Below are 22,237 nucleotides of genomic sequence, written 5' to 3'. Positions count from 1 at the left end.
GCCCAATCTGGGGTTCAAACTCCCGAATTGTGAGATCATGACCTGAGCCAAAGTTGGACAGCCCAACCGACTGAGCCACTCAGGTGCACCAGGTTATTGCTTATTTTTTATGGTAATCATTATCATTTTGAAGGCAGTGAAATAATTCCAAGGAGAGAGAATACAAAGAAGATACAAGTCTATAGTTTCCCATGATAAGTGTAATCTCCTGGTCCTAACTGGTGCCTTTGTCTGACTTTTAAAAATAAACCATTGGAATCCAAGGACATAGATTATAGTCCCCAAAAGGAGAAAGGTACTGTGGACAGAAAGACTTGGTTATGGTGTTCATTGTGTGAGGCAGCATAGTACCCTCTTGGGAATAAGAGAAAGAACTGTGTGACACTCCCCACCCCCACCCTCCCTGGAGGAATAGAGATGAAGGAACTGTGAATGTTGGAATTTACCAGTAGTTGTTGGGAAGTTATGATTTTGTTGTTATAAATTGCTTTTAAACAAATGCATTAATTTTCTTTATTCCTATTTGTATGGCTAAGAAAATTTCCTTCCTGAAAGTTTATGAACATGACTTTTTAATAATCATTTTTGTGTTTGCTCCCTTAGCATTTGACATTGTGCAGCAAAGAAATGGTTATGGAGAAGCCCAGTCCGCTGCTTGTAGGGCGGGAGTTTGTGAGGCAATATTATACTTTGCTGAATAAAGCTCCAGAATATTTACACAGGTAAATTCTGAATGGATTATTTGGTATTTTTATTTAGATTATTTTCTTGAGTAGAACTACATATATGTCGTCTTTCCTGTCTCATGTTCTGATTGTTTCTTTGCAAACCATATCCAATATTTCAACTGCCTGATGGCTAAAACCGATTTTTTAAAAAATGAAATCTGCAGTAAGAAAAACGCTTCACATCATACACACATACACAATTATATTCTTGAGTATTTTGTATAAAATACAACATTTATATAATTTGTATAAAATGTACATGTGTATAATGTGGAGTGTTTTTCTTGGGCTTGACCAACTGATGGATTCTAATCTGCAGTTTGAAATTATGGATGTAAGTTGTCTTTTAAGTTTCTTATAGCAGTGTTAGAAAATGAATCATTTAAGTGACTGGTGAAAATTTCTTCTGATCTGCAAAATACTGTTCCTTGGTACAACAACAACAGTAGCCTTGTTTACTATTTTGGCAAGAGTTGGACATCTGTAAGCTTATTTTTTCTAGAATTTTTCTAGAATTTGAAATGAAATTGATTTATACTGTAAGTAGTATTTATAATTTTTGTTCTTCCTGTGTATTTTAGCAGGTGGATTAGGCTTTGCAATTATTTGTTGTACCAGCCACATGAGTTAAAGGATAAATCATTGCCACTTCATGTGGGAAAAGCTATTAAAAGGACTTGGATTCTTTTAGCCAGGTCCTCTTCTAAGGACATTCTAAAGTTAGATTTTGAAATATGCCTTGCATTATTCAAGACCTGTTTCTATAACTAATGCCCTTCCTCCAAAAAAAAAAAAAAAAAATCCAAAAATAAATACCTGTACATTTTTCTAATTATAGAAATAAAAGACATTTTTGTTGACAGTGTGTGTAAAGGAGTTTAGAGTGGGGAGGGGAGAATGGATTTAATAGGGCCTTTCCTTGTCTGAAATTTAGTGTTTATATAACGTAGATATTAAACAGGGAACTTTTTTTGTAGCGACATTAAGGCTCTCTGTCATTTCAAATAAAAGTATTTATAATTTTTTACTTTTTAACAGACTTTGGTGAGTATCCTTACACGTGTATCTTTGTGCACCTTTCTAGTTACTAAGTTCCTACACGTAGAATTGTTAAATCAAAGGTATGATCATTTCTAAGACATTTCTTACATACACTCTACAGCCAAATTGTGCTCCAGAAAAATGATAGAAGTTCACATGTTTGCAAGAAAGTTTGCCAGAAGTTACATGTTTGCAAGAAAATAGTGTAAACTTAAAAATACAGATAGTAGTTAAAAGCATAGACTATAGAGCGGGACTGTCTGGGTTCATTTCATGTCTTAGCTACTACCCCACTTGTGTAGTCTTCAGAGAGTTAATTTAACCTCTTGTGAACCTCAGTTTGCTCATTTACAAAAGAGCGCTTATTTAATGAGGTTGTGAGGGCAATCAGAGAACTTTGCTTGGCATAGAGGAAGTCTTACATGTTTCATTAACAATAGGAGCTGAGTTCTCTTTATGAAAGAATTAACATTGTGTGTTTGATAATCTTAATTTAGAAGGATATTCTAATTGCTTTAGGTAATGCCGTAGAAACACTAGTTTATCATGTACTTAAGAGCAGTATAAAATATTAATGATATAATAATGAAATGTAAATTTTCTTATTTGGTCTCTGAATTGTTTGAATTATTATAAATCTAACTAAACTGTTTTAATCTAAGCCTTTGGAATTAGTAATCATTTGGAACTTTGAGTAGAATGTTAAACAGCATCTGATTCCCAAACAAATCTAGATAACTGAGTTACTGTATTTGAAGGGAAAACTGGGTCAGTTACTTACTACAGCATCAGTATTTAGAATGTATTTTGAATATCTCATTCTTTCATTTAAGAAGATTGGATAGGAATTAGATGAGAATAGCAAATGATTGCATGTATATTCAGAGTGCCAGGAACACTAAAAATTCTGTCATTAATCACTTAATCCTTACAACAGCCTTATGGAGTAGTTACTGTTGTTTTTGATGACCAAGGAAACTGAACTTAAGGACCGTAAGTAACTTCATCAAGATTATACAACTAATGAGGGATGGAGCCAGACATACAAGCTATGTCTCTTTTAAACCAGAACTTTGCTGCCTCTTAGATTTGAATGTTAATCAATTATCACTGGCCTTATAGGTTTTATGGAAGGAATTCTTCCTATGTTCATGGTGGAGTAGATGCTAGTGGAAAGCCCCAGGAAGCTGTTTATGGCCAAAATGTAAGTATCGATTTCATACACATTTTAGATTTTTTGTGCCCATGGATTTCTTCTTGAAAGTGATCATTAGTTGTAACTAGAATGTATGTTACAATAGTTTTTAAATGTGCTTTCAGTTCTTATAAATACCCATTTTGTTTGAAACAAGATAGTACACTGGGTTGGGTACCAAGGAGAAGATAGGTTATTATCTATCCTTGATGTATTTTATACATGAAACAGTTGAGAACAATGTATTAAGTTTATAAAAATATGGGCTAAGCCTTCTATTACAGGGATGCACAGAACCAAATGTACCTTATGACCTTGTAGATGATGTGGGACTTTAGCTAGACTCTGAATTACATACAGAATTTGGCCTTACCAGACAACAGGAAATTGAAGGTAGAAGAAATGGCACCAGAAAACACACAGTAAAGTAAAACCAGTTTTGAAGTCAAGGAATAGTTAACATAGTTTGTGTGCATGACTAAAGACTTAATACAGAACAGTGGGAGACAGCTATATAAAACTTGTTAATACTGCTTAATAGGAGGCAGCCATAGGGATCTCTTCTAGAGAGCTGTGACTTGTTGAAAATGGTGGTTTAGGAGCATCAGTCTGGCAGTAATGCGTGTCATGGTGGAATGGATTCAAATGAGGCAGAAGGATTAAGTAGTTAATATTCTAGAGTTCTGACTGAGGAAATCAGTGAATGTCTGCAGTATTAAGTATGAGGCAGAAAGATTAAGTAGTTAATATTCTAGAGTTGTGAGGAAGTCAGTGAAAGTCTGTGGTATTAAGTAATGCAGTATCATAAGAGTTTGTATGTCTTTTCTCCTATTAAAGGATATACACCACAAAGTATTATCTCTGAACTTCAGTGAATGTCATACTAAAATTCGTCATGTGGATGCTCATGCAACTTTGAGTGATGGAGTAGTTGTCCAGGTGATGGGTTTGCTATCTAACAGTGGACAGCCAGAGCGGAAGTTTATGCAGACCTTTGTTCTGGCTCCTGAAGTAAGTTTTCATTTCACTCAATTTTCATTTGTATGATTTTGATTGTTATTAGTTGCTTGAAGTGTTCCGAGTTTCTTACAGATTTAGATAGGCATGTAGCTAAATTGGAGAGCTTGGTATTGGACCCATTGATAAACATGGGCAATGCCAGGGTTAGGGGCACCAACGTTTCATGCAGCTGAAAATCGACACATAACTTTTGACTTTTCAAAAACTCTACTAATAGCCTGTCATTGACCAGAAGCCTTACTGATAGTATAAACAGTTGATTAACATATATTTTGTATGTTATATGTATTCTATACTGTAGTCTTATAATAAAGTACGCTAGAGAAAAGAAAATGGTATTACATGAGAGAAAATACATTTACAGTACATTACTGTGTTTATCAAAAAGTCATGTGTAAGTTGGAGTGCAGTTCAAACTTGTGTTGTTTAGGGTTAGCTATAATTTGAGCTTTGTGGGTGTGTATACACTTTGCTATTTATTTTTTGATTGTTTTCACTTTGCCTATTTAGAAGTAAAAGTCATGCTGACACAAATGTATAAATAGGTTACTAAGATTATATACATAATACAAAAAGTATCTTGTTTTAAGAAGTTATGTTAAAATGGAAAAGTTTCATTTGTTAATTAGTCCTAGTTCTCTTCTATTGAGTAGCCATTTCTTGAATTCCAATATTTGGTCTTTTATAAGTGTACTTTATATTAATACAGCATGTTCAATTTTGGAAAATCACATTGAGTATATTATATTTCTATAGTTTTTTTTTTTAAATTATGTAGTGTTAAAATAGATAACACATATGCCACGTAATTTTTATTTAATTTTTTTTTTTTTATGTTTATTCACTTTTTGAGAGACAGAGACAGAGTGTGAGCAGGGCAGGGGGCAGAGAGAGAGGGAGACACAGAATTGGAAGCAGGCTCCAGGCTCTGAGCTGTCAGCACACAGCCCGATGCAGGGCTCGAACTCACGAACTGTGAGATCGTGACCTGAGCTGAAGTTGGATGCTTAACTGACTGAGCCACCCAGGCGCCCCTGCAATTTGTTCTTTTTATGCAGTGCCAAATATATTGGTATTTAATGGAATATTTGAATTTTGTTTTCCTGTAGGGATCTGTTCCAAATAAGTTTTATGTTCACAATGATATGTTTCGTTATGAAGATGAAGTATTTGGTGATTCTGAACCAGAGCTCGATGAAGGTGAGGTTACTTTCAAGATAGAAAGATTCTATCAGTGCTCTTCAAGGACATGAAAAGTGCAGAACTTACAGAAGTTTGCCTCTATTGTAACTGAGTCAAAACCCCCCTTTCTCCTTTTTGTTAAAAAGAAATAGATGTTCATTATATAAAAATGAGACCTAGAAAGTGAAAAAAATTTCAGTCTTATTCTCTATAAACAAGAGTTTGGTGCCTGTTACAGAATTTTGCTGGATCCTATCCTTAGCAATACTTTCTTTTATAAAAATGCAGTTACGATGGTTCAAAGGTTGCTTTTTTCCACTTAGTGTGTCTTTGTTGGCTGTCAGTTTTTTGGCTATCCCAATTCTTTTTTTGATCCTTCATTTATATGTATCGGTTTGTTTCCTTTTCTTATCATTATTGTACTATTGATTAGCTGTGACAAAGGAAACAGTTAAGGCTTTAATGTCATTTATTTCTACCTTTCGTTTTCTTACTAATCTTTTAAAATTAATTTTATTTTTTTAATGTTTATTTATTTTGAGAGAGAGTGAGCATGGCGGGGGGTTGGGGCAGAGAGAGAGGGAGAGAGAGAATCCCAAGTAGGCTTCACACTGTCATCGCAGAGCCCAGTGTGGAGCTAGATCTCAGAAGCCGTGAGATCACAACCTGAGCTGAAATCAAGAGTCAGACACTTAACTGATTGAGCCACCCAGGTGCCTGCCCCTAGATCTTTTTTTAAAATAGAATGTATACCAAATTTCATCTTGCTTGCTCTTTGGTTTTTAAGAGAACAGGGAATACTGCAATTGAATGCCTTAGTAAGGAATAGGCCAATTTTTGAAACCATTATATCACTTCCTTAAACACTAAAAATATGTATATAAAATTGTTTGTTGAGCCTCTTAAAAAAGAGATGTGTATTATATATTGTCAGAATCAGAAGATGAGGTAGAAGAGGAACAAGAAGAAAGGCAACCATCCCCAGAACCTGTGCAAGAAAATGCTGATAGTGGTTACTATGAAGCTCATCCTGTGGCGTAAGAATAGTGTTTGCATGGCCAAATTTGGTCTAAATTATGATGTAGTTGTAATGTGGTTTTTGTTCTAGACTTACTGTTAGAAGTAAATTCTTGATAAAGCTACCTGTCAAGCCAGGATTTTAGTACCATATATATATAGTATATAGTATGTATATATATGCAAGAAGTTTGGAAAAATTGTTTTATTTATATAGAAAATTGAACATGGTTTTGCCCAAAGCAGTGATTACTTACTGATGATGTAGAATACTTGGGACAACACAGAGAGCATTTTATTTTTATAAATATGGGGTTTATTTATAGTTAGTATTGAAGTAAACATTTTTAGTAATTTAGTATTCCCATTTGAAAATAGCAGGATCAAAGAAATGCTGTGCAAGACTGTCATTCTCTTCTGCCTTCCCTTCTACCTTCTAGTTCTTACTGGATTTTTGTTTCAAAACAGTTTATTACTAGTTAAGCACATTAGATTAGAGAAATACTACATTTTATTTTAGTCAAACCGATTGTTTCCTTCATACTGAAAAATGAATAAACTATTTGATTATAGTAATGGCATAGAGGAACCTTTGGAAGAGTCCTCTCATGAACCTGAACCTGAGCCAGAATCGGAAACAAAGACTGAAGAACTAAAGCCACAAGTGGAGGAGAAGAACTTAGAAGAATTAGAGGAGAAGTCTACTTCTCCTCCTCCTGCTGAACCTGTTTCTCTGCCACAGGAACCACCAAAGGTTAGATCAAAGAAGCTCTTTAGGCCTGTGACATCACACTTTTATATTTGGTGACATTAATGAAGCATGACCTTTGTTCTATTATGTTAAATTGTTTAATATAGTAAACCATGCTTTTTTTATGTATATGAAAGCTGTGGGGTTTTTTGTAATCCTGAGGAAATTTCTTTGTATTCCACCCCCCCCCCTCAAAATATCCCTAAGAGCGAAACTTACAATTAATCCTTGTCTGTGTGCAGTGTTTAGTCTCTTACATGAGATTATTTGAGTCCATGTATATAACTGAGAGTTGCTCTTCATTCTGTAGAAATCCTCTATGCACGAATGCAACTGGAGTCATGCAATTTCCCAACTTAAACAAGTTGGCCTATTAAAAGAAGAGGTACCTGTTATTTCCGGTTTAAATGGGAGCAATTTCCTTACACCACCAATTAAATGATCTTGGAAAGATGAGTGACACCCATAGTGTATCATTTAAGCCTACCTAAAACATCTTTTATCTTTCTGTAAAGTAGAAGGTTAAAGTATATTTGGGTAGTGAGAGGAGGAGATTCCTTGTTCAATTTGTGAATGTCTGTTAAAGTTTTCAGTGAGTACTCTCTTCTTTCCTATCCTTCCCCTCAACACCATCACACCTTATCTTTCCCCAAAAGGGGAAGGAATTGGTTCTATTAGGTTCTTATTTTTCTAGTATGTGTAGTTAGTGGTTTTGTTTGCCATTGCTCATCTCCTTAGAGCATATAGGAACGTGCTTGTGGATTTATGTAGTAGTTCAGACAAAACAGATAATCTTGCATAATGAGATTTTGAAAGCTGGCACATAGACTGGCATGTGTGTGTGTGCCTTTCTTTTGAGGAGTCCTCCAATATAGAACAATAGTTTAGAAATGAAAAGAAAGTATATATTTGGAAGTTTCCCTATAGGAATGTTGGTGGTTTTCCATGATTAGTAGTCTAGGTTTGTTGCATTTCCTGCAGGCTTTCTCCTGGGCTTCAGTGACCAGTAAAAACCTGCCTCCTAGTGGTACTGTTTCTTCCTCTGGAATTCCACCCCATGTTAAAGCACCAGTCTCACAGGTAACCGATCTGTGAACACATTGGATTGTATCCTTGTTACATTGCCAATTGCTTATCTCTTTTATACTTCTTTAAATGAGTCGATCAGAAATTATGGATTAAATATACAAAAATACTGTATTAAATGTCAGTGCACCCACTTTAAATAAATGCCAAATCTCCATTCATCATCTGCATAGGTAGTATTTGGGGTTTGGGTGTGAAATACACACTAAGTTGGTTTTACCAATATAGATAGATAGATAGATAGATAGATAGATAGATAGATAGATAGAGTCATTTAAAAGGCTTCTTAAAATAACAAAAATGTTCCTTTTAAAGTTTTAAATCTTATTTAGTGAAAATGTTTAGGGAAGAAATCTGGAAAGGCACAAAGTAGTATGGCATTATAAAAAAAAATCACTGTTTTAAAAAAATAGAAAACTTTAAAAACTATGCTGCCTAAACTCTCAGTCTGTAAGTGGTTCACTCCATTTAATTGAAGCCTGTACCAACTTATGACTGTAGTGTTCACTTAACTGATCATTCCAGTATTCTGCTTTTCATCTGTTTGTCATCTTACCCATTTCAGAGCTTTCAGAACACTGAAAATAAGACACTGGCTACCTGGTGTGTTTATTAGGTACAGTTTAAACTAAATTAGAATTTAGTTAATTCTATAGTACAGATAATGGGTATTCTATTCTTTTTCCTACATTTTGCATCAGACTTCATTCCACTAGAAAATTACATTTAAAACGGTTAGTGTACATTAACCTCTTATTTGCTGTAAACAGTGAAACTTTGAGGTTTGAAAAAAGTAGCTAGTAATCCTAAGACAGCCTTTATGGTGTTGGTACACACAGTCAGCTACATAATAGAGCACGTGGCTTCAAGGTACCTGGTTTTTTTTTCCAGTTAACATATTCAGGAAATGTTGGATAATGGCAGATTACAAACCAGAATTGTGTCTTACTGAAGAAAACTAATTTGTCAGGTGTTGGTTGTGCTTTTCAACCCATCTGAAGACCTGATGAGTGACTTCTGAATTTTCTTTTGAAATTCTTGATTTCTTATCAGATTTGCATTTGAAATCCTTTGGATAGTTACTTCATCTTCTGAGTGTTGGCTACATTTATTTTAAACTTCCAGTTAAGAAATAAAACAGCTAATGCTTATTATGTCTTCAGTTTGTGCCAGGCATTGTGCAAAGCACTTTATATTCATTCTTACCTAATCCTCAGTCACCCTGTAAGGGTGCTTACTGTTACTATTCCTGTTTCACAGATGAGTAAATTGAGGCCCAGAGTACCTCAGCCTAAGGTCAGACAGCTGTATAAATAGCATAGGGCTGGACTTTGAATTTATGTAGTTGGACACCAGAGTCCCTTTGTGACTCATGTAAACCTATAGGTTTCTTTAGCCCATTGGAGGGGAATGTATCTCCATTTTCATCAAAGAAGAGTATTGTATTTAAGGCATGTCTGAATTACATTACATGAGATCCTAGCTTTTTGGCCAGGGGGAAAAAAATTTTTTTTTTTAGTTGTAGGAGACTAGATGGTATTTTCCAACCCATCCCCTTATTAACACATTTTTAAACAGGTACAATTTAAACTTCTATTTAAAATAATTTTCTGCTCTTTTTAGGCTATATTTAGAATGGATTCATGATTTTTCCACTAGATTTAATAAATCCTTCAATTTTATTTTATTACTTTGGTGTAGTATCCATTTCCTTATCACTTTTAACACAGTTTAATAAAAAGAATTAAATCTAATTGTAGGGTATTGGTAGGAATTAATTTAGAAGTAGGTAAGTTAATTTCATGGTAAAAAGGCTTTGTCTAGAAATTCACTAGTTTATCTAACTTTATCTAACTAGCTTATGTTCAGTTGAAGGACTTAGTAGTGGTTTTACCTGCTGTTGTTGATTTGATGGTTCCATTTTTATTTCATATTCTGTTTGACTTTCATTTGTGAGATTTGTCACCTGAGCACACATTCTGGTTATATGGAATTAATTTTAAGGCTCTAAAGTATAGTATGTGGTATGTTAGCCATTTTATCTCATTCGGAGTAAATCGTTTTAATCATGAAATTGAGCCTGAATAATTATGAATTCACAGCTGGCTTAGTTGACATATATGAATTGTTGAAAGGAATACTGGTTTACATATTTTTTCACACTGGCATCATCAAATATCTACTGACACGTTGCTGAGTCACTATGAATTATTGAAAAGATGTTGTAAATTATTTAAATTTGTTTTTAATTTTAAATCCTTAAAGGATAATGAAGAACTTGTCTATTTTGGTATGTGTAGTTATTTTTGTTTTTGGTAATTAATTTGGAAAAGAATGTAAATCAGGTCAGTGAGGGCACCTCTTAAGTTCTTTGATAACATTTGCATTCAGTGAGTCAGGTTTTTCTGAGAATTTTAAATTGAAAGGTACATTTGCTATTTTTATTAATTTCCCAAGGATACTAGCTTCATCAAACTTTGTTTGAGTTTGTCTGTTCTTTAATTGTTGGCACTTTTAGGCCCCCTTTAGTGAAACTTTACATAACTGCCTTTTTCAGGCATCACATTTTGGGTCAAATTACCATATAGTGTTAAACTGCAAATGCAGATCACAGTGGTTTCAGGGCTATAACATAGGTCCCCTTGTCAGACATAGAACATTCTCCTACATGTTGAAAAACTAAAAATGTAATTTAATTCTAAATGAAGCAATAGTTACTGAACATCTGTGCCTAACATCGCTGTGCTTGGTTTTGGGTGATGTAGAAATGAATTAGGATACAGTCCTTATAGGAATAAATAAATGTAAATAATTGAGAAAACTGAAGAGTGTTGAAATTATTTTTAAAATAGCAAAATCCTAGAACATGGGAAGCAACTTCATCTTTTTTTTTTTTTTTTTTAATTAACGTTATTATTTTTGAGAAAGGGAGTACAAGCCTGGGAAGGGGAGAGGGAGACAGATAATTCTCAAGCAGCACAGAGCCCAGCATGGGGTTTGAACTCACAAACCATGCTATGACCTGAGCCAAAATCAAGTCGGATGCTTAACCGACTGAACCACTTAGGTGCCCTGGGGAGAGCAACTTCATCTTGAGGGAAATGGGAAGTCTTCATGGAAAAAAAGTTTGGGAAGAGATACACACATCTGTTAAAAACTACTGTTGTACCTTTTGATTACAGAGGGTGAAGTCATTTACAGTAAATCGTCACTTTTGAAAGAAGCGTAACTCTTTATAACTTTCTGTATTAGAATTTGACCTTGCAAGTTATAATAGTAATCAGTTATATAGATGATGAACGAATTTGAGACACTGGCTGGACTGGGGTCCTCAGAGATGATCAGTCATAAAGACATGACTGAAATCACTAGTTTTCTGACTTGGAGGACATTTTCTTCATATCCTGCTGAGTGTTTTCGGCACTCTTTGAAGGTGCATATGTTTTATCTCTTCCTTGGACCATAAATATTTGGGCAGTGGATGGCCTGAAGAGTTTGGGAATACTGAAAATGTCACTGTATTAAGGAAAAGGTAATAGCAGATGTTCCTTTGTTTTAAAATAGTTATTTTAATTATATGTGTGTAATTTTTGGCAGTTGGCAGAAATTTTTGGAAGGCAACTTGAAAAGTTCTGTTACTCCCTGCCTGAGCCTCCCCTCCCACGGGTGCAGTTAAAGAAAATTGTTGGGGTCTTGCATTCCTTTCCTATATGGAAGAACAGTAGGGTGCTGAAGGACTCCTTGATTCTGAGGTGCTTTACACATGTTTCTGTCTTGTTTATTTAATTTTAACTTATAGGTAGTATTTTTAGTTGCTTAGAATAAGCTAAACTGTATAATTTGAACTATCTAAATACTTTTAAGGTTTGTGGGTGGAGTTTAGAACATTGGCTAAGCACTGGTAACATTTGAGGGGCAGCAAACTAGATAATTAGAAAGTGTGTGTCATAATTTTGTCTAGAATAAAGTTGATTTTTTATTTTGCATATGCATTTACATGGAGTGGCTCATCTTGCATTTTTGTGATTTTTGTAGCAGTACCTTTAATGCTGTCTCAATGTGGATGTAAAGTTATTGAAAAAAACGTGGTTGTAAAAGCAGCTTATTTTGAGTTCTGTATCCTTGAATGGGAAAACAAACCTACCCTACAGTCCTAGATTGGTACAGAATATCTTTGTAAAAACTTATTCCTCACATACATAGGACACTGTGTTAAAACTATTCTGAGCTTAAAATGACCATTATGTCTGCTGATGACTTGCTGGTAGTTGCTTTAGTTGTTTTATCCCCTGTGGAATGAGTTTATTTATAATGTATTTTTTTCCTTGTATTTTAGCCAAGAGTTGAAGCTAAACCAGAAGTTCAGTCTCAGCCACCTCGGGTGCGTGAACAACGACCTCGAGAACGACCCGGTTTCCCTCCTAGAGGACCAAGACCAGGTGAGTCAGCCCCTCTGTGGCCTTCAGCATTTAGCACTTGGAAAGTTGGAAAAGATTGAACTTAAAGAACTATAATGTGTTTTATATGCAGTTCCTTTTAATACCAAATTTCTCAAAAGATTTAACTTGCTAAAGGTACAGGCTGGGGTAGAACAACTGACTTTCAGGGGAGGAGTAGTTGACATGTGATGGAGACATGTATTTTGAAAGTGTAAAAATTTTGAGACAGATTTTATTTGGTTATTGTCACTGGTTCTAAGAATTCAAAACCGAGCTGCCAATAACCTACTCTCTTACTTAGCACTCTTATCTCTTCACAGATAAACAATAAGCACACCCCGATTCTTCTTATTTTGATTGTCTTAGGTATTAAGTAAGTTGCCATGATTTTTGACTTGTTTCCATTGTTAGCTAATATACGTAGCACCTCTATTTGAATTCTTTAAGTATGTTTAGATTGCTTTTGGGAGGAGGTGGGAGATCATATCCGTCAATAGCCTATGTAATTTTTCCCACAAAAGTAAAATAAAGTGATCCGTTAATAAACCAGAAGTCATGGGAACTGGGGTTTGTCCTAGTTTTGCTATTGCTTGAGCTTATGATCTTGGGTGAGAGCCTTAAATTATGAGCTTCTCTTATGCCATTTAGTTACTACACAAATTTTTCTTGTGTGATGCCTTTCTTATATGCCTCATTGTGTTTTGTGTTATTGAGAGGATCAAATAAAAATTTTTTGTATAAATTTGAGCACGTTAAAATGTATATAGCCTATTTAAATGAGATATTGTTAGTATTAAGTTTACTGATTTGGCTATAATTTTATACAACCAAAGATTAATTTGTAAATTTCAAAATGCTAAACAAATACTTAGAACAAATATATCTCACTATCTGAAATTTGTTTGGTTCTTGGATGATGGCAAGAATTTGGTTAAGGAGGAATACTTGTACTAATGTTGGACTTTCATATAATCAGACCAGTAGATCTAGAAGAAGGAATTTTAGCAATCTAGTCAATACCCTCACTTTATACTTAGTGTCATGTTGTTTTCTAACTAACCTACTAATAATAGGCACTTCCACCTCTGTTCAAGGAGCTCACTATCTTATTAAACTAAAACAGGAGTATCTTTTATACATTCATTGCTTTGAACTGGTTGTTATATATTATAAACTTTAATGTCTGTCCTATTCCTTTTCTCAGGCAGAGGAGATATTGAACAGAATGAATCTGACAACCGTAGAATAATTCGCTATCCAGACAGTCATCAACTTTTTGTTGGTAACTTGCCACATGATATTGATGAAAATGAACTGAAAGAGTTCTTCATGAGTGAGTAGTTTATTTGCTTTATTGTAAAATTGAGCAGGGGGGAATAGAGCTTTTTTCATAATATAATTCAAACTTTAAAAAAAAAAACTTATCTCTCTATATACTGTGTGTATCTCTAGGTACCAATCACTTTAATTGATCAGAAGTGAGTAGAAGGTTATATTAGATGTTTCCCTGTGACTACTGAGTGTTGACTGGCCTAGTGATAGAGGTTAGAAGAAAGAGCTGATTCAGCTCTTAAATTTGGGGATAGGGTTCTTTTGGCAAATATAAGTCAGAAATAGAAAATGTCCTTGTCTTTGTGAAGCTATGCAGGTAACTTTCCTTTTGAAAGGACCAATTCAGAAGGGTAATGTAACAAGCGGTCAGACTAGTTGTTAGCATCTTTATGTGTATGAGTGAATGTACTTCAGTTGTCACTGGGTGTAGCAGCTTGCACCTTTATTTGAAATGGTTCAAGTAGATTAAGGTTATTTCTCCTCAACACTTAAAGCTACAAAGTATTCTATTAAAATGTTTAATCCCCTTGGTGTAATATATATTTTCACAGGTTTTGGAAACGTTGTGGAACTTCGCATCAATACCAAGGGTGTTGGGGGCAAGCTTCCAAACTTTGGTTTTGTGGTTTTTGATGACTCTGAACCAGTTCAGAGAATCTTAATTGCAAAAGTAAGTGAAAGGACGTACATAGTTCAAAACTTTATTATTCCTATTGTATGTAACATTAACTTGGTGCATTTTAAAACCATAGAACATCTTTTCTTAATGGTAAAGCTAAAAGTAGTTTATTAGAAATGGTATTAATGTAAAGAATAAAGATTTGTTAGTGGCTTTAAATTCTGAGATGTGGATCATTTAATTTATTTTTTGAAGTTTATTTTGAGAGAGAGTGCATATGCGTGTGAGCAGGGGAGGGGCAAAGAGTGAGGGAGACAGAGAATCCCAAGCAGGCTCAGCGCTATCAGTGCAGAGCCCAGTGCGGTGCTCGAACTCCTGGACAGTGAGATCATGACCTGATCCAGGATCAAAAGTCAGAGGCTTAACCGACTGGACCACCCAGGTGCCCCTAGGTTTTTTTACTTCTGTAAGTAAGGGAATACATTTGTATTGTTTTCTAACCTGCCCATGTAAATGATTTTCTCTCCTTTTAAAGCCAATTATGTTTCGAGGGGAAGTACGTTTAAATGTGGAAGAGAAAAAAACAAGAGCTGCAAGAGAGCGAGAAACCAGAGGTGGTGGCGATGATCGCAGGGATATTAGGCGCAATGATCGAGGTCCTGGCGGTCCACGTGGAATAGTGGGCGGTGGAATGATGCGTGACCGGGATGGAAGAGGACCTCCTCCAAGAGGTGGCATGGCACAGAAACTTGGCTCTGGAAGAGGAACTGGGCAAATGGAAGGCCGCTTCACAGGACAGCGTCGCTGAAGCTCCACTGTTGGCAAAGTCTTGGCAGTGGTACATTATTCATCGTGTTTGCATTCTTGTTAATTTTTTTTTGGCTTTGGAATGTGACACAGCCTTTTTGATCATTTCTTTGATGTGAAAAGCATCTTTTGGTTATCAGTTAAATTGAGGTGGACATTATTTCCCCAATTTCACAACAGGATTCACATTGTTAATTTATAAATCTAGAGTTGGAGAATTAAGGACTGAGAAATGACCGTATCTTAAACTGTCTACAACAAAATGAACTTATAAGGACATGCCCAACTGAATTCAGGTCCTTTGAGTCAAAAAAAAAAAAAAAAATCCTCTGCTGCACATTTTGTTTAAGTGTTACTGTTTCTGCCTGTTAATGTTGGAAACACAAATAGTGCAATTTGTGCAATTGGAGAATCTTGCCTTTTTTCTTGGGTCCCCCCCAAAAATACAACCCAACAGAAACTTGTTATGCACTCATCAAAATGCACTAATGGGTACTCTGAACTCATTAACATTGACATCTGCAACAGGAGGCAACAGGGGAAAAAACCTTTCATCTCTTTTTCCAGTAGAGAATAGTTTGTGAAATGATGAGGGCATTTTATCTGCTTGCTGTGACCAGCGTGTGTACACATAAACCTTAACAAGACTACAAGTATATTCCAGAAGGAAATCATTTAGTTATGAACTAAATAACAGAAATCAGAACTTTAAATGCTATGGTCTTGAATATTAGACCAGATTTAGTAGCTCCATATCTAAGATTTTTCTACCTGCCCCTCTTCAGTACAGGGATGGCTGGCTGCTGAACACACTCCTCCTCCTCCCCTTTCTCCTTTCTTTAAGCTGTGTACAGTGAAAATTGTCTTTACTGTATTTTTGTTCTCTGGTAATGTAATAAGCATGATGGTGCCTTCTATTAATACATCATTCCAGTCTTGCTGGTAATTTTGTACAGTATAGTGTATGAATTGCTGTGCTGCAAAGCCAAACAGCTGCAAAATGTTGAAAAATCATTGAAGTGTATAAAAATTGCAGTATCTTTAAAATCAGTAAAATTGACTAGCATATTATTTACCTTGTTCTTCAGTTAACAACTTTGTGTTCTCTGTGGGAGGGAGTCTTGTGTGTGTTTGGGAGGGAGAGGGAAGGAGGAAGTCAGTCATTTGAGTAAGTCTCTTGTTGACTTTTCTCTTAGCATGAATGTGAACGTTGAAGCGTATCACTTGAGAGATGCTTGGAAAAGTCAATCAATTTCATGTACATTTTTTATGACATTTTAAAAGCAGTCAGATTCCATAAACGGCAAGTAAACCTGAAGTGAGGATACTGCAATTTTCAGAGAAGAGAACAGCAGCTCCTAAGTGTTTGCATTTTCTATTTGGGGGGCAGGGAACTGTCATTCATTTTGCACAATTCTTGAACTGATGTCAGCACCCGAGTGGCTCTGAATTTAAGTCTGGGACGACATCTTTTATTTTTACATGAATCTCTAAACAATTCTGTGAGCAAAGTTTGTAGCTGCTGGATTATTGTCTGTCTTTATAGCAAGTTCCAGTAAACCGCAAGTTATGGCAAAGGATATCCAATTTTATGCTTGGAGCATTTGGTACATTACAGTTCCTGATGTTTCAGGCTAGGAGTGAGGTAAATTAAGTGTGACCACTTAAAGCTGCTTGTTAGCATGGAAGACTTCTCCATTCTTAGTAAAAACAAACAAAAAATGCACTTGACATAGTAGCAAACTGGTTCTGGATTGTGGAACTGTTTGCTATTTAGTAAACTAGCAAATGATGCACATATTTTGTTTTTCATGTACTGGGCAATATAAGTGAAATCTCTCCATTTTTCCCCCTTGAAAGAGGTCTTCCATGTTTGGGGAAAAGTCTTGCACTATTGCATATATTTGGGGGACACAGATTTCTCATAGTTTCCATTGGGGGGGGGGGTGCTTAAAGATTTTTTTCCTGTTTGAACACTTTTACACTCTCTGATGTATAGTACTTGAAGTTCTTACCAGAAAATTACTTTTGAGTTTTGAAGCCTTTATTCAAACTACTTTTAAGTAAGTGGTTTATTGTCAGTGTTTTGGGTTTTTTTTTTATAACATATTTCCCCTCTATTCTTTTATTTCTTTTTCCTTCCCTTTTTAAATATGTATGTAATTTCCAATCTAGGATATTGCCCTGCCACCCATGAAAACTGTTTTCTGGCACCAAAAGCAATGACAAATGTTAAGTGTAATAGAAAATTAGAGTAAAGAGCCATTCAGCTTCAGTCTTTACATACCATGAAAAAAAAAAAAAAACATTAAAACATCACATGGAGAAGTTTACATGGTGATTGTTCACCTGCAGTACTGTGGACTTTTAACATTTTGTCCCCTTTTCAGTGAACCAGAGTAAAAATATTCATTGACCATTACTGTTATTTGCTGGTTTTTGTTTTTGATTTATTTTTTTTGTTTTTGTTTTTGTTTTGTTTTGTTTTGATGGTAATATTCTATCCTTATGACACTATTGCAACCAAATTGGCTTTACCATCTTGGCTTTAGTAGGTATAGAAGACAATGGATTACCATCTTTATTGCTGTAATGTGTTAAGCATTATATGCTAGTAGAATCTAGTTTAATTGTTTCAGGTGGAAAAGTATTCTTTGAGTTTCCATTTTGAATGTGTTTGGACTAAACAAACAATAAACTACTGATGTCTGCAGCATTTATCTATGTCCCTAATTTAATCTGTAGAGTTGTGTTCCAAAGTATTTTCTCCCTATTGCATTTCAAACAGCCAAGGAATTGTTCTAAAACCAACTGCTGCTTGTTTGTGAAATTTGATGCATAAAAAAGTAAAACATTTCATTGTAAGACTTGAACATGGTTAGAGATCTGTCCCATTTCTCTTAGCTAACTGGTGTACAATTAAAGAATATTAAATTATTAATTTAAGTTAAATTCAGTGAAGGTGCGAACGATCTAAAGCAGACTACTTACTAAACATTTATATAAAGAAAAACCAAAACTTGAGTTTTCCAAAGGATTGCTACCTCCTATTTCAGAAGGAAAGGAAAAGAGGGATGGGAAGATTGAGGTTATCTGAAGTTAGGGACAGACCCAAGTCAGAAATTGGAACAAATTTGTCAAGCTCTAGAAGAATATTAAAGGGAAAGTAATTATTTTAGTCATATTTACAAGTATACATTTCAAATGAAAAATGAGGTCCTAATGCATATGTAATTTTAGAACTTGAGACTTTTCTTTTGTTAAAAGGGATGGTTATAAATGAATTTTTCCTGATACTGTTTATGAAGATTCCTTCAGTCAGTCTTCACAAGTTTGTACTGGAGCGAAGTCATTATTTCAGTACTCTCAAGGAAGTAAGACTTAAGATTTTATAAATTTTAATTATAATGTAATAACCTATCTAACTTTATAGCTGGGGAAAAACATTTTTTAGAAGGGATAAAAATATATGCCACGCTGTATTGAAAACAACCACATTTCAGGCAAAAAATTATCATTTGGTCCAGAAGATTTATTGGAAGAAAATATTTGAACATTTTAGCCACACAAGATGCTTCATTTCAGTTATGATATGATGATACAGTCTGTGGCAAGTGAAAGAAAACTTAGTGGATGGATGTTCATATTTTTCCTTTAAATTAGGACAACTGACTCGTTATATTTTAACTAGAAGAATGAAGACCCTTTTTTTTTTCTCTCTGTTCCATAAGACTATTATTTAGTAGTAGATCCTTGGTTAATTTGATGCCAGAGTTCTAAATTATTTTAAAATTACTGGATAAATGAATAGTATTACATCATGAAAGAAATTTCCCTTTGTGATAAGATTTCAGTAGGTTCATACAGAGAGTAATTTTTTAAAATAATTTATGTCATTAAACCAAATAATTCCTAACAAAGTTTCTGGGTATTTTTGACAAATAGAGACTAAAATCTTCAAATCTGTTTATGTATGTATACATATGTTTAATATGCTTCAGAATTAATAGAGTTTTTATTATTAGCAAATACCTGGCAAAATACTATAAATGCAAATTCAGAATTAAACGTTCACAGGAAGATTACTATGCTTCTATTGCCAAATTAATTGATCTCTTTGTCCTTGATCTCAGATTTTTTTCCTTCTAATAGTTTTGATAAAGTTGGCTGCCTATTTCAAATGCTTTCACTTTTTTTTTTTTTTAAGTTTATTTTTGAGAGAGAGACAGAAAGCAAGAGGTGGTGGGGCAAGAGAGAGAAAGACACAGAATCCGAAGTAGGCTCTAGGCTCTGAGCTGTCAGCACAAAGCCCAACATGAGGCTTGAACTCATGAACTGTGAGATCATGACCTGAGCTAAAGTCGGACGTTCAACCAGCTGAGCCATCTGGGCACCCAAAATGTTTTCACTTTTGTGACAATAATATTCCTTTAACTGCTCTTGTTTCCTGTGCTTTATCTTACCACCTCACAACCCCTCTGAATCCCTTGTGCACTTACTCTCTTTCCTGGAAAACTTCGGGTGGTTTCCCTTAGGCCAGGCACAACTTCAGCTTCGGTTGATTATCCATTTAGTAGCTACTATATAGAGAAATAGGAGAGCTTTGGAGACAGCTGGGCTTTGGGAATTCCACTGTTCTGTGCTGCTTTTGTAGGGTGGGTGATTGTGAGGATTCTCAGTGAGGTAGTCTTTAAAGTATCTAAAACAGTGTAATGGGTCCTCTGCAAGTATTCGTTGTTACTTGTTTATTTTTGAGAGGGCACGGGAGGGGCAGAGAGAGCGAATCCCAAGTAGGCTCTGCACTGATGCAGGGCTTGGTCTCACAAAACATGATATTGTGACCTGAAGCCGAAATGAAGAGTTGGACACTTAACTGATTGAGCCACCCAGGTGCCCCGCAATTACTACTTTTGACTTCATTGCATTTCTGCGGTCAACCTATTCTGTGTTCCAAACACATTTTTTTTCTTTCTTTTTTTTTTTTTTTACATCTTTCAGAGAGAGACAGTGTAAGCGGGGGGAGGGGCAGAGAGAGAGGGAGACAGAATCTGAAGCAGGTTCCAGGCTGAGCTGTCAGCACAGAGCCCGATGCAGGGCTCAAACTCAGTTTGAACCGTAAGATCATGACCTGAGCCAAAGTCAGACACTTAACCAACTGAGCCACCCAGGCACACCCCCAGACACATTTTTTAAATCGTTTTTTGCCACGTACCTCATTGAAGTCCTAGGAAATTCCAAATTCCAAAATCCAAAACAATGTGTTTTCTCTAAATGATTGATGCATACCTGGCTCTCTAATAACGAACATCTCATTTTTTTGACCTGTTTACCATAGAAATATTTGAAGTCTCATCTGTTCTCAAAACTTTCCCTGTCTCCCTTCTATCAGTTTTTCAGGCTGTAAGAAGTGTGTGGGTGCATATTTAAGAAGGTGGGGGGGGGGGGCGGACCATAAAGGGCCTTGGTTGGTCTTAATGCTAAGAGCAATGAGAAGTTGAAGATTTTAACAAGTAGGGGCAGATAATTTTATTTTGAAAGATCTCTAGCTACATAGGAAACAAACTGAAGGAGTTCTGTGGCAAATGGATTAAATCAGGTCATGGATACTGCCAGTATTTCAGTCAAAAGATATGATAATAGACTGGTAGTACTAGCTTGTACTGAGGTGTACTCAAGTACTGTGTTAGAAATCTAAAGAATTTGAAAGACTTGGGTAAAATGGCCAGGTTTTGGTGAGAGGGTAGTATCCAAGAAGAATTCTAAGTTTCTCACTTGCATAACTGGAGAAATAAAATGGTGTGTGGAACACAAGTGAAAAACAGGCTTTCTGGGTAAGGAGGCAGGAGGAGTGCTAGTGAAACCTTGGATTTGGAAAGGTCAGGCTATCTAGAATTGTGTAAAATTTTGGCTTGTGCCTTTTTATTTCAAAAGTTCTAAATGGCCAATTTTATGTATATTTACCGCAATATAAAAAAACAAACGTGCACGTTATACAAAATACATGTAATCCAAAGGAATGAACTCTCACAGTCTAATCCATAGATGGTCCTTGTAAATACTTTGACATTTCCTTTATACTATTTTCCTTTATACTATCTATTATACCATTTTTTTGTGTGCTTTCTGTTTGATGTTTACTTTTATCTTTGAGGGGTGCAGGGGAGAAAATCCCAAGCGGGTTCCACACTCGGCACAGAGCCTGACGGGCTCAATCTCATGACCATGATATCATGACCTGAACCGAAATCAAGAGTGGAACACTTAACCGACTGAGCCACCTAGGCGCCCCATTATACTGTTGTTTTAATGACAAACCATTTAACATTTGATGAAGTGTTGACTGAGCAGCTCTGTACCAGGCCCTGTTTTTTGTTTTTTGTTTTTAATTTATTTTTTTAATACTTGGCTTTGAGAGAGAGAGCATGAGAGGGGTCAGGGCAGAGAGCAGGAACCAGAGAATCTGAAACAGGCTCCAGGCTCTGAGCTGTTAGCACAGAGCCCGATGCGGGGCTCAAACTCAAAAACCACAAGATCGTGACCTGAGTCACCCAGGCACCCCCAGGCCCTGTTCTTGATGTTGAAGTTACATGAGTCAATAAGTCCACTGGTCTCCCTGAGCTTATTTACTTGATAATGGCGAAGACATAGTTGTAAATACTTGGCAAAGCATGAAGATAAGGTAATACATTAGCAAGTGGGTGTCAGCTTTAGGATGGTGTTCCTCAATCACCCATTCCAGCACTCCAGCCAGAGGATCAGCTAATGCAAAGCCTGTAAAATTGGAAAAGCATGGAAGGTAGTAAGTGCCTGGGGTAGGTGAAGTAGGGTCGAGAGGTGGCAGAATGGTAAGAGGTGGGATAGGAGAGAGACGGACTAGATCACCTAAACCAGGGTAAGGAGTTTATTTGATTTTTTTTTTTTTAATTACTACAGCAAGCCATTAAGGAAAATTAAGTATGGGAGTGATAGAATAATGACAGGTGAAGAATTGGTGGAGGACAAGAATGGAAGAAGGAAAAC

The 22,237-nt window shown here is 35.6% G+C and overlaps 1 protein-coding gene across 2 annotated transcripts in view; it reads left to right on the top strand.

Moving 5' to 3' along the window:
• The window catches only part of G3BP2 (G3BP stress granule assembly factor 2), a 33,677-nt gene extending 15,744 nt beyond the window's left edge, over nucleotides 1–17,933 (top strand). Inside the window, exons 2-12 of one of the 2 annotated variants that reach the window (XM_049632083.1) lie at nucleotides 604–722; nucleotides 2,892–2,973; nucleotides 3,802–3,975; nucleotides 5,094–5,184; nucleotides 6,101–6,203; nucleotides 6,757–6,937; nucleotides 7,916–8,014; nucleotides 12,357–12,459; nucleotides 13,664–13,792; nucleotides 14,343–14,461; nucleotides 14,946–17,933. In XM_049632083.1, the coding sequence (XP_049488040.1) occupies nucleotides 628–722; nucleotides 2,892–2,973; nucleotides 3,802–3,975; nucleotides 5,094–5,184; nucleotides 6,101–6,203; nucleotides 6,757–6,937; nucleotides 7,916–8,014; nucleotides 12,357–12,459; nucleotides 13,664–13,792; nucleotides 14,343–14,461; nucleotides 14,946–15,218 (1,449 nt within the window). In that variant the 5' untranslated portion in view covers nucleotides 604–627 and the 3' untranslated portion in view covers nucleotides 15,219–17,933. The remainder of the gene's footprint in view (nucleotides 1–603; nucleotides 723–2,891; nucleotides 2,974–3,801; nucleotides 3,976–5,093; nucleotides 5,185–6,100; nucleotides 6,204–6,756; nucleotides 6,938–7,915; nucleotides 8,015–12,356; nucleotides 12,460–13,663; nucleotides 13,793–14,342; nucleotides 14,462–14,945) is intronic. The other variant, XM_049632084.1, reaches the window with a different exon arrangement.
• Nucleotides 17,934–22,237: the final 4,304 nt, after the last annotated feature.

The sequence above is a fragment of the Panthera uncia genome, chromosome B1, assembly GCF_023721935.1.
Source record: "Panthera uncia isolate 11264 chromosome B1, Puncia_PCG_1.0, whole genome shotgun sequence".
NCBI lineage: Eukaryota > Metazoa > Chordata > Mammalia > Carnivora > Felidae > Panthera > Panthera uncia.
Note: the sequence above shows the minus strand (reverse complement) of the source record. Positions and strands in the feature narration are given on the sequence as shown.